The 12,296-nt window shown below is 42.8% G+C and overlaps 1 protein-coding gene and 1 long non-coding RNA gene across 6 annotated transcripts in view; one reads left to right on the forward strand and one right to left on the reverse strand.

Moving 5' to 3' along the window:
* Positions 1 to 2,275, reverse strand: part of DPP8 (dipeptidyl peptidase 8) — an 81,480-nt gene extending 79,205 nt beyond the window's left edge. For 4 of the 5 annotated variants that reach the window (XM_072809183.1, XM_072809185.1, XM_072809181.1 and 1 more), the window contains exons 1-2: positions 1,780 to 1,936; positions 232 to 368 (exon numbers count right to left, since the gene is read on the reverse strand). In XM_072809183.1, coding sequence (XP_072665284.1) covers positions 232 to 268 — 37 coding nt within the window. In that variant the 5' untranslated portion in view covers positions 269 to 368; positions 1,780 to 1,936. Of the gene's footprint in view, positions 1 to 231; positions 369 to 1,779; positions 1,937 to 2,076 lie in introns of those variants that run through there. The other variant, XM_072809182.1, reaches the window with a different exon arrangement.
* Positions 2,276 to 2,820: 545 nt separating this feature from the next.
* On the forward strand, positions 2,821 to 11,068 carry LOC140622771 (uncharacterized). The gene is made up of 3 exons (XR_012022445.1): positions 2,821 to 4,095; positions 5,319 to 5,433; positions 10,055 to 11,068. It is a non-coding gene; the product is annotated as an uncharacterized lncRNA (long non-coding RNA).
* The last annotated feature ends 1,228 nt before the right edge of the window (positions 11,069 to 12,296 follow it).

Genomic DNA, 12,296 nt, shown 5'->3' on the forward strand with positions numbered 1-12,296 from the left:
TTTATAGTAAACAAATACCCCACATTTTCTAGGATAGATATACTATATAATGTTAATTTATACAAATGTGTAACAAAATTAAGTTGTAGATTTCTTTAACACCTTATATTGAAATATTCTCAAAATTCTAATTTCAAAAATTAGAAGAGAGAATCAGCATACATTGTCAACACTGCATATACTTTACTCCCCCACCTACCTCTTCACTTAAGGCCCTTCCTTCGTGCCTACCTGATTGTATTTTCATCTGCTCAGACCTCTTCCACATTCAAAGAGATCTTTTTCAAGTGACTCAACTTCAAGCATAGATCCCTCTGCTCATCTTGCTCTCTTCTCACAGGAGTCTTTCCTTTTCTCACCATCCAACCCTGCTCACCGGGATAATGAAATAAGTTATAAGGCTGTTGATCATTATTGAAATGGATCATATGTGGCCAAAAAGATTAACTCTAAAATCTCAAATAGTATTTAACGCTGATATAGAAATATTTTTCTTGGTGTACTGTAATGCCTGAATTACTTAATATCTGCATTTTAGTATAAAATTATAGCCTTTAAAAAATTTCAGGAACATATAGCCTAATTTACTCAAAAGGATATCCTAATAAGGTAAACCCTGACATCTAGATATACATTAAAAGGAAAATTATGGAAGAACTTTAAAAAGCATAAAAGCCACACAAACGTGAGGTTGCTCAGCGGCTATTGCAAATCCTCAAAAATGACAGATGATTAGTAACACTTATTCCATGAGCCTACTTTTACATTAATACACTTGTACTATTTTCAATAATACATACTGAACTGGTTGAAGACAGTACACTCGGTAGAACAACCAGTAAGAATTATAGAACAGGCCATTTTTGTGGAAAGGGAACTAAGTTGCATTTAGCAGTTTTTTTTTCATAGACCAAGAATGTGCCATCCATTTTAAGTGCATTCCACTTTTGCGCCTTTCCAGCTAGATTCTGAAAATAATTAGGTAACTTTTCCATAAAAAAGGAAGCATTAAGTTGGCTGAAATTCTGGCTTAGTAAAAGAGAAAAGGGGATCTGTGATTACACTTGTGACTTTGTTACCAGCTTTAATTCTGGGCTCTCATCGCCCAGGTAGCTGATGGAGAGAGATGTGGTGGCCAAATGGAGGGAAAACAGTGAAGTTATGTTAGCATAAGAGCAATGGACTACGATGTCAGGACACCTTCCCATGCACCAAGCCCCTCACTCAGAGAAGAGCATCTTGGGTTAGAGAATAGCATCAGGACTCCTGAATTTGGACCTACTCAAATGTCATTCCTATTTTTAATCCAAGAGTCAAACAGTCGCCCAGTTGAGCACCCCCATGCCTCACTGATGCCTGACTGTTGCACTCCTCCGGGTCCACAGCCCGCTGGGAGGTTCATTAAAACAGACTGGGCAAAGAACTCGAAAGCTATGAAGGGGGGAAGAAGAGGAGGAGGACAGGTGCAGCAGAGAATGCTGAGGATAGACAATGGGGGGGAGGGGCGATGCCAAGTCTTAGAAAGTGTGTGGAGGGAGAGGTGGGGGCAGGGGACTGTAGCTATCCTGCCCCTCGGGGTGGAGGGTGAAACAGGATGAGAAGGGGCCATCGAGCAAGGAGGGAATCGATCTAGAGTGAGGCAGGAGGAAGGACAAAAAACACCGGCTGCGAAGCCAGGAAAATCTCAGTCCGGTTCCGATCCGCCACAGTCCAACTTTAGGCGGATCCTTTCGCCTCGGTGCGGGCTTCCGCTTCCTCCTCCGTAAGCCCGGGCAATACCTGGCTCCCCACCCCAGCGAGGCTCAATTAAGATAACGGACGTGGAAGCCCAGGGGCCAGCACCCGGCGCTGGCGGGGCGCCCTGGTGGACGTTGGTGGACTCGGAATCCCAGAGCCTCGGCTTCCTCTTCCGGCACGCCGGGCCCCGCCACCAGCTGTGACCCGCGCGGGGCGGCGCGCAGAGCCGGCTACCCCGGAGAGCGCGCCGGGCGGTTCCCCCGTGAGGCGGAGCGGGCCCGCCGGGCCGGGGCCCAGGCCTCGCGGGCGAAGGGGAAGGAGAGGGAGCGGATACTGCACCTTCCCCCCCGGCCCCGCCCGGAGCGTCCCGACGCGTGCTACGGAGCGGGCCTGCGCCGCTTCATGCCGCGCCGCCTCCACTCCCGGCCCGGCTGCGGCGGCTTCCTCGGCGACGGAGCCGGCGGTAACCCAGGCGGCGAACACGGCACTTAAAGGCGGCGGCGGCGGCGGCGGCAACGGCGGCGGCGGCTGCGCCTCGGCACTTCCGGTTCCTCGGGACCCGCCCTCCGACCAACGAAGGCCCGGCGAGGCCAAGAAGGGCGCCGCTCCCTGCTGGGTGGGGTGCTTCGCCACAGTGCCACCTGGTGGCTGGAGGAACGAAGTGGGCTCGGGCATCGGACGGCTGCCGGCTGGGGGCGGGGGGGGCCGGGGGAACGGGGACAGAGATGAACCCCAGAAACAGTCATCGACTTGCTTGAAGTCGCAGGGACGCACTGTGGCGCGTCTCTACTTACCCTTTTATTTTTCCCATTCAACAAATCTATATTGAGCGCCTGCTATGTGCCAAGCTGCGTTGTAGACGCTGAGATCAGAGCAGGGAACAAGCCCACCCTTCATGGAAGTGACAGAGGGGAGAGGGACCGAGGCCATGGGGGGTCTTCTCAGCGGCTCACTGTCGTGGTGAAAAGAAATCTGCACTAAGAGAAAGCGTGGCTCTCCTACTCATTAGGGATCTTTAGCGGGTCACTCAATCTCTTTGAGCCGTGCTTTTTTTTTTTTTTTTTTTTTTTTTTTTTTTTTTTTTAGAGCCATGCTTTCTTTACCTGTAGAAGAGATATAACACATCAGTGATAATTGAGGAAAACCCTATGTGTCACAACACATAAAAATGAGAGTGGGAGCTAGGGCACAGAAGTGAGTGACTTGCTATACTTGCAACCAGAAGCAGGTCCCTTGACCCGCAGTTTTTGTCCTATTTTACACCATGCATTGGCTGGAAAAAAAAGAAAAAGGAAAAGAGGAAAAAGGGAGCCTGGGGATGATTGGGAAAGTGGCAGGTGTAGATCAAAACAGTGGGAAAACTGGGCGTCTCGGGTCTTTCCTATTATTACAAGGAACAATGTGTCAGAGGTGTGTGTCATTAGGATTTATTATAATAGCACTAATAAAAGGCCCATTTGGGTGCCATGTTCCATACCTCATTATGTAGTTACTCACTTTGAAGCCCTTTTCCACCCCATTGATCTCCCTTAAAAGAAAGGTACAGTCACTTCCACTGGGACTTCTCTGTGAATTTTCTGCAAATGACCTGAAAGTGGGTTTTAAGGTTTTGAATGCATATGCGCATACTAACAAAATACGATGTACTATCTTGCAGTTCATTTCATTCAACCAGGTGTTTGTTAAATTGCTGCCATGTGCCTATCACTGTTCTAAGCACTGAGGCTACAATACTGAATAAAGTAGATAAGGTCCCTTTGAGCAGTTTACATCCTAATAAGAGGGAAAAGACCTCCCAAAAAGCAAGCAAACAAAAAATATATAATTTTATGGATTAAAAAAAAACTCTGGAGAGGTTAAGTCATTTGGCTAATTATGGATTGATTTAGATCAGATTTCTTGGTTTTCAATCACATTTTCTCTGGGTGGGCTTAAAAAGCCTCAAACCAGAGAAAGCTGTAGGGTAGTATCTCTATCATGTACTCTGGCAACCTCACATGTCAACCTCATGGGCCTTGAACCAAAGGTTATCTGAATCTTAGCAGAATGCTTTGTGATCCTTCCAGAAGGGCAGAGGATGGGAAGCTTATGAGGATATTAAGGCAATCTCTCCTGACAGTTTCTCATCTCCCAGATTCTGTTGAGGTGTGGGTTTTCTGCCCTACTCTGTCGGAATAGAGCTGCAAAATAATATAAGAACCACTTAGCTACAGTCTAGAATTGGCTCTTCAGTGGCTGGGTATCCCACAACTCACATTGCAGTCGTTTGCCCCTTCTGTTTCAGTATTCTCTGTTTCTCTGTGGGACAAGGACTACTGGCAGCTGGCACCCTAATGCATTCTTCCTTTTGTTGTATAGGTAAGTAATAAACTGTCCAAATCTAAAGTGGCTCGTTGTATCTTTACTGGCTGACTCAGTCAGTCCTGGGTCTTGCCAAGCCTGTGTGTGTGCTTGACAAAGCCTAGTCAGCTTTTTGGGGCCTTGCACTAGGAATTCATCAGTAAAAGGCAACTTGTCTAGCACATAAGGCTAAATAAATAGCAGGCAATGTTGACACAGATCTGTACCTTTATGACAAAATAGTCATGTTCTGGCATAATGGATGGCAGGCAGTAAGTGTGAGTAAAAGCTAAGGTAGCAAGGCCAAGTGAGAACCATTCTTAGGGAAATCTGGGCTGCATCCTGAAGCTGTGCCTGTTTGAGGCAATCAGGTTCTTGTCTAGATCTGGGCTTACATTTTATTTTATTTTTTTTTAAATATTTTATTTATTCATGAGAGACACAGAGAAAGAGAGAGAGGCAGAGACACAGGCAGAGGGAGAAGCAGGCTCCATGCAGGGAGCCTGACGTGGGACTCGATCCCGGGACTCCAGGATCACGCCCTGGGCTGAAGGCAGACGCTCAACCGCTGAGCCACCCAGGCATCCCTGGGCTTACATTTTAGAGACCCTAACAGTTTTCTACACTGGCCTCATCAGAGACCAACCTTGACAGCCCTTCTGTGTCTAACACTCCATGATCTTTAAGCAGTGGTACTTCCCCTCTGGTACTCACGGGTAAGAGCATGCACTCTGGAATCATCCAGATATGGGTTCGCATCCTGGCTCACATCCTCTCCTTACTAACAATGATATTGGGCTTTCCTAAGCTTGGTTTCTCTCATCCGTAAAATGAGTTCAGTAACATCACTGAAATGAATGAATGAAATATATAATGTGTTTAAAGTGCTTAGCAATGCCTGGCGCACATTAAGCATTCCATTTATTAATTCTATTTATGAATGATGGTGATGATGGAGATAACAGAAACCTTTCCTCTGAGGAGGAAGGAAAGGAAATAAGAGGCAGCAAAGGTAAACATGAGCCCTGGATGTGTCCCAGGGATCTGCTATTGAGGCTGGAGCCATATCCCCAGGAAAGACCATCCTGGCTCTGTCCCTCATGTCCCTCATCTATCTGATCTTTACACACGCACACACACACACACTACATCTATACCTACACCTAAAATCAAAGAATCACATAATCAACACATTGAGAGTGATTTTGGAGATGATTAAGCCTGATTCTTTTATTTCACAGAAAGAACAACAGAAGCCAAAGAAGGAGTGTGACTTGCCCAAAGTCACACAGCTGCTTATTGGCAACTCTCACATGAACTCCCACAATCAGTCAACCACATGTACTAATCTAGAAGGTAGGTTTAGAGCAAGACCCAAATCACAGGAAGAGAAAAATCTGGGAACTCTGGCTTCCGAGGGGCATGCTCAAAGTCCTGCTGGATAGCACTACCTGTATCACCTCCAAACAACAAGCATCATTCTTCCAATTTGAACACAACATTCTGAAATCATTATAGAAAGATCCACTCATCATTCCACTACCCTACCATAATTTTTTTGTTTTGTATACATATTTTCATATGTAGAAGAAGCAATATTTTCAAGCCACATACAGATTTGTACTACATTTAATTTCCTAAGTTTTTCCATAATTCAACCCAACCTGTATTTACATGGCCCATTTCACTTAACAGTAGAAAGTGTAATCTTGATTAATTCCAGGCAAAGTCAATCATTCAATTCCATATCTGTCCTGGTGAAGGAGATGATGGCCAGTCCCTGTTCTATACCAGGATCTCTTAAAAACCTCCTTCATCCCAGCTGTACTGGTTTGGATAGTGTCCTTCCCAGATCCATGTCCATCCAGAACCTCATAATGTGACCTTATTTGGAAATTGGGTTTTTTTTTTTTTTTTGAAATTGGGTCTTTGAAGATGTTATTAGTAAAGGTAAGATCATGTTAGAGTAGAGTGGGTCCCCAATCCATTGACTGGTGTCCTTATAAGAAGGCCATATGAGAAAAAAAAAGAGAAAGAGAGAAAAAAAAGAAGGCCATATGAGGAAATAAGAACAGGTATATGCACAGAGAAGAGCATGTGACAATAGAGGTGAAGACTGGCATGATCTTGCATAAGCAAAAGAGCATCAAGGATTGCCAGAACCACCAGAAGAGATTCTTATCTAGAAACTTCAGGGGAGCATGGTCCTGCCAGCATCTTGATTTTTGACTTCTAGCCTTCAGAACTGTAAGAAAATAGATTTCTGTTGTTTTAAGCCTCCCCACCCCCAATTTGTGCTATTTCGTTACGGCTGCAGTAGGGAACAAACATACCCCCTAATCCTCGGGTATGACCTTCTCCCTATTCATGAGGTACCTAACAGATCATGAGATCTGTTGTCTCTTAGTCTCTAGTTGGCAGTTCACACTGTTCTGTTCCTCTCTGCCCAGTTATTGGCCCTTCTCACAAATTCTCCCTCAGCTTTACCCACATCGAGAAAGCCTTGGGCCCTCTTACCAATCTTCAACCTTTATCCCCACTAGATGACTGCTTCTCTAGGGCCTTGCACTAATGCCTGGGCATGAGCACAGGTCTTTTCTTTCCCTAGATCCCTAAACCTTCATGAGTGTCGAGGGGAGATCCACTATTCCCTTAAGAGGAAGTGAAGGCAAGATTCAGGCTCCTTCTCAAGGACACTCCCTTGGTTCCCCTGCTCCTTTTAAAAAAACCCACCTGGGAGGCTCAGTTAGTTAGGCGGCTTGCTCTTGATTTGGGCTCAGGTCATGGTCTCAGGGTCCTGGGATCAAGTCCCATGTTGGGTTCTGCACTCAGTGGGGAGTTGGCTTGAGGGTTCTCTATTCCTCTTTCTCTACCCTTTCCTCTGCCGGCTCTCTCCCTCAAACAAACAAACAAACAAACAAACAAACAAATAAATCTTTCAGGGTGCGTGGGTAGCTAGGTTGGTTAATTATCCTACTTTTGATTTTGGCTCAAGTCATTATCTCAGCTCTTTATCTGGTTCCACTCTGGGCCTGAAGCCTGCTTGAGATTCTCTCTCTCTCTCTCTCTCCCTTTGCCTCACTCCTACTTATATGCTCTCATGAGCTTGCTCTCAAACAAACAAATAAAATCTTTATTAAATCAAGCAATCAGGGGATCCCTGGGTGGCGCAGCGGGTTAGCGCCTGCCTTTGGCCCGGGGCGCCATCCTGGAGACCCGGGATCAAATCCCACGTCGGGCTCTCGGTGCATGGAGCCTGCTTCTCCCTCTGCCTGTGTCTCTGCCTCTCTCTCTCTCTGTGACTATCATAAATAAATAAAAAATTTAAAAAAATAAATAAATAAAAAAAAATAAAAAAATAAATCAAGCAATCAATCAGTCAATCTTTATAAAAATCCTCCTGGGGTTTTACTGAACTCCAAAGTCAGGTTTATCATTTGTGTAAATTCCATTGAGCAGAGTCCCTTACTTCTCTTTTGACTTTATTTTTTTAAGTCTACATATTATTCCAAATATTTTATTGTATTTTGTTTATTTTTAATTTTAATTCAAATTAGTTAACATATAGTGTAGGATTGGTTTCAGGAGTAGAATTTAGTGACTCATCATTTACATATAACAACCTGTGCTCATCACAGGTGCCCCCCTTATTACCCATCACCCATTTAGTCCATCCCCCCCCCATATATTTTCTGTTTTACATGTGCATCCAGGTTTAAAGAGAAGAATTTGGGGCACCTGGGTGGCTCAGTTGGTTAAGCGTCTGCCTTCAGCCCAGGTCATGATCCCAGGATCCTGGAATCAAGTCCCACATTGGGCTCTCTGCTCAGTGGGGAGCCTGCTTCTCCCTCTATCTGTCTCTCTCTCTCATAAATAAATAAATAAATAAATAAATAAATAAATAAATAAATAAATAAATAAAATCTTTAAAAAAGAGAGAGAAAAATTTGATGTCTCTGTTCTCTGTTCCCATCATTAAAACTGCAGAAGAGCAAGGCTTGTCACACCCTAGCCCCCTAAATTGGGAAGGATCAAGGATTGTAAAGAAGGAAAACAAAAGCACAAAATACCTCCCTGTATTGTAGCATTGTGTAAAGTTGTAATTGGAATTTTTAAAAGTTTTTAAATTTTTATTTAAGTCATCTCTACACCCACCATGGGGCTTTAACTCACAACCAAGAGATCAAGAATTGCATGTTCTCTGACTGAGCCAGCCAGGAACTCCCATAACTGGAATTTTTGTATTTTTTCATAAACATTCTCTTTTTTTGATATTTTTTATTTATTCACGAGAGACACACACGCAGAGAGAGAGAGGCAGAGACACAGGCAGAGGAAGAAGCAGGCTCCATGGAGAGAGCCAGACATGGGACTCGATCCTGGGTCTCCAGGATTACGCCCTGGGCTGAATGCGGCACTAAACCACTGAGCCACCCGGGCTGCCCTCATAAACATTTTCAATATTGCTAGTTTCTAATTCACCATTTTGAATTGCTGTATTGTTTTTCCCTTTAGTAGTTATACTACCATTCATTTGGTCATTCTCCTTGTGTAATTTCTAATGTTATACCATGTAACTCTTGGACGTCTTTATATATACATCCTCCTTTCTTGAAGTTATTTTTATTTTTTTAAATTTATTTATTTATTTATTTAGAGTGAGTGAGTGAGCAGAGAATGGGGCAGAGGGAAGGAGAGAGAGAGAGAATCGCAAGCAGACTCTATGCTGACCGTGGAGCCTAACTGAGCACTTGATCTGACAACCTTGAGCTTATGACCTGAGCCGAAACCAAGAGTTGGACGCTTAACTGGCTTAGCCACCCAGATGCCACTCTTAACACTGTTTTTAAAATAAAATGCCCAAAAGAGAATTACTAGGCCAATCAGTTGAACATCCCATTTTTCTTGTTACATATTGCACAACTGCTTTCTAAAATGATCCACAAATTTATATGGCTCTTAGCTACGTTAAGTATGGGTGTGCCAATTTCACTAAAACCTTTCTATCACTGGGCATTATTGTCCACAAGTATATTTTAAGCATCCACTCTCTGAAACACATTGCACTAGATGCTATAGGATACCAAAAGGCAGCAATCTGTGTTCTAGAGAGATTTACAATCTAGTTAAGGAAATAGATTATAAGCATATAATGCACACCTAATAGAAGCTGATTACAGGATATGGTGGGCTTGAGTTTTTTTTCCACTTCCCTCATATTTTGTACCTTTGGGGAGCACAGCACAAACCAAGCTCCAATAATAAAAAAAGGGCATTTTTCTATTGATTTTCTTTTCCATATTTAAATATTTGAGTAGGTAATATTACCACATGACTCCAAAATTTTGACATATGGAAAGGCATACAGTAAAAAAAAAATTCTACTATATGGGTCCTCTACTATTACCCAGTTTCCTTCTCCACAAGAAACTGGTGTTAATTGTTACTTGGATATACTTTCCAGTAATATTTTATGATATATAAACAAATGCATATAGATAGATGATTATTCCTTCTACTATTCCACTGTGTTTTACACAAAGGGTAGCATACCAACTCTCTGCACCTGGCAACCATGCAGGCAGTTCAGAGGGTCAGGAATTATTAGGTAGATCAAACTGAATAGAGTGCAAAGGCCACTTCCCATACCCAAGAAAGGTTGAGCCTGAGATGGGGTCATTTTGCATATTTTTCTAAACTATAGATTGACAGAGACAGAGGGGAAGTTTTTTTCTGTCAATGACTGGTTGCAGCGCCCACCCTCCTGGGATAGCTAGGAGGTTACAGGGATATGAGCTGGGTTCAGACAACGTCCCAGTAGGCGCTGGGGCTGACCCAGTGAGTTTCCTCTCTACTCTCAGCTTTGTGCTGTCTAGATAGACAAACAGGATTTTGGTTAAGGATATTCAGCTGGGTGATTCAGGGTAAGGCACAAAACGGCCAAACTCTACAGCTCATCTTCTAAAACTTCTTCCAGGAATGGAAGATTCTTAAAAAGGTGAACAAGGAGAATGTGCATGATTGCCTATCAAAGGCTGGAAAAAAGCTTTAAGCACTGAGCGTGTGCTTCATCCATAACAAGTATTCAGCAAATGCCTCCTGTGGCCTGAGAAGAGAGAGATGGCCCTGGCTTTTCGGGATGGGAAGGCTGCATCCAGAAGGCAGGACACACAGACAGTGCTTCATTTGCATTTTTATTTGACTAGTATTATCATAAAAACCTTAGCTTTACTTACTTTAGCTTGGCAATGTTACCTGGCTCTGCCTTTTTATGCTCTCTCCCATCTTTTAGTTTTATAGTTTACCCGGATGCTACTCATTTCCTTATTTCAATTTTTTTCTTACTGGATTTCTCCTGGAGAGAGGGGTCCATAAAAACTGGCCTTTTTGCAGGAAAATTTAGAAATAGCTAATAAGATCATCAGAAAGGACCGACTCTAACTCATTTGATGGATATGGAAACTCAGGCCAAGAGAAGCTTCCAGTAAGTTAACCGTGGTTAGTTGAACCAGGCTGAATAGGCCCTCTTCCTTTGGATCTTTCTTATGGAGGATCTGAGGCAAAATTCAATCTTCTCGCTTAACAATAGCTTTTACCTTGTATGGAGGTCAGCTGATAAGCCTCAGGTTTTAAGTATGCTGATCTGAAATGATTTTTACCATTTATTACAAACCCACCACCAGAATGGCTAAAATTAAACAGAAAATACCAGGGAAATAAAGCAACTAGAACTTTGAAACATTGCTTGCAGGTTTGTAAATTGATCAGAACTGTTTATCTCCTGTGTCAACCATACTAAAAACAAAAATAAAAAACAATTCTGCTTATCTACTAAAGTATAACATATACCTACCCTATGACCTATCATTTCTACTCCTACGTGTTTATCCAAGAGAATTATGTACATTTATATATCAAAAGATAGGTACATAAATGTTCATTGCATTCCATTATTTTAATAGCTAAAAACTGGAAACAATGCAAATGTCCTTCATCAAGAGAATAGATAAATAATTTATGGTGTATTTATACAACGAAATACAACACTGCAGAGACAAAAACCATTCCATTTATATGAAATTCAAGAACAGACAAAATCTACTTTATGGTAATAGAAGTCAGAATAGAAATTTTGGAGGGAGGGAGGGAAAGCAAAGGTATACTGATAGGAGAGAACCCTTGGGATTCTGGAAATGTTCCAGATTTCTTTAGATGGTAATTAATTACACAGGTATAAATGTAAGTAAAAATTCAGCTTAAACATTTAAAATTCGCTCATTTCCTGTATACCTCAATTATTAAAGTGCCTTATATTGGATCTGCATTGTATTAAAGGCAATGCAATAAAAACACTTCTAGCATTTCAAAAATATTCTATTTTTAAAATTCAAGGCTATCAAGTTTACTGTTTTCGTTATCCCATAACCAGCAGATTGCATCACCTCTAACTGGTTTGCCTATTATCAATTCCTCCTCACTGAAAGGTGGTCCTGCCAAGCACATATTTGATTTGGCTAATTGCCAGTTTAACAAACTTCCCCGGGCTCTATGTGTCTGTGGGATACAGGACAAACACCTCACTGAAGCAAACAAAGACTTTCCTAATTCACTCTTTATCTGCCTTTCTAGATTCAGGGTGACTTCTGTTCTCCATGCCCTTAACCCCCAGCACACAGAACCTTCCATATCTCTTCACCTTTGGACTCCTGCTCCCAGGGCTTCCACTATTCTACCTCTGCTTCTTCCTCTATCAAATCCCTCCTCACATTTCATTGTCCAGGTCTCAAGGATTTCCTCTCATATGTCCACCCATAGTTTCCAAAACCCTCAGTTCCCACTTTCCTGCCTTTGTAAGCTCAGTGCATTCACCATATACAAGCTCCCATATTTTATACTCTCCACCCCCTGAATTAAATGTTTCCGGAGAGCACACAACATTTCTCTTCATCTCTGGATCCCTGTGCTCAGCACTTTTGCTAAACAAAAGGGGGCTGACGGAACTGAATTATAAGTTTCACTTCTGTCCCAGACTTCTGGTTTTCACAGTAATGCTGCTTCCTATTAAATTCTTCACCGTAGCAGACCCAAAAATGAAAGTGGATACAGACGAGGATAGCTTAAAGGAGACATTAATTAGTGTTGTATCTACTTTGGGTTTCCTATTTTAAGAGAGACAAGTCTCCTGCTCTGTCCAATAGGATAGTGGCTAGTATGTCACT

Source organism: Canis lupus, chromosome 32, assembly GCF_048164855.1.
Source record: "Canis lupus baileyi chromosome 32, mCanLup2.hap1, whole genome shotgun sequence".
NCBI lineage: Eukaryota > Metazoa > Chordata > Mammalia > Carnivora > Canidae > Canis > Canis lupus.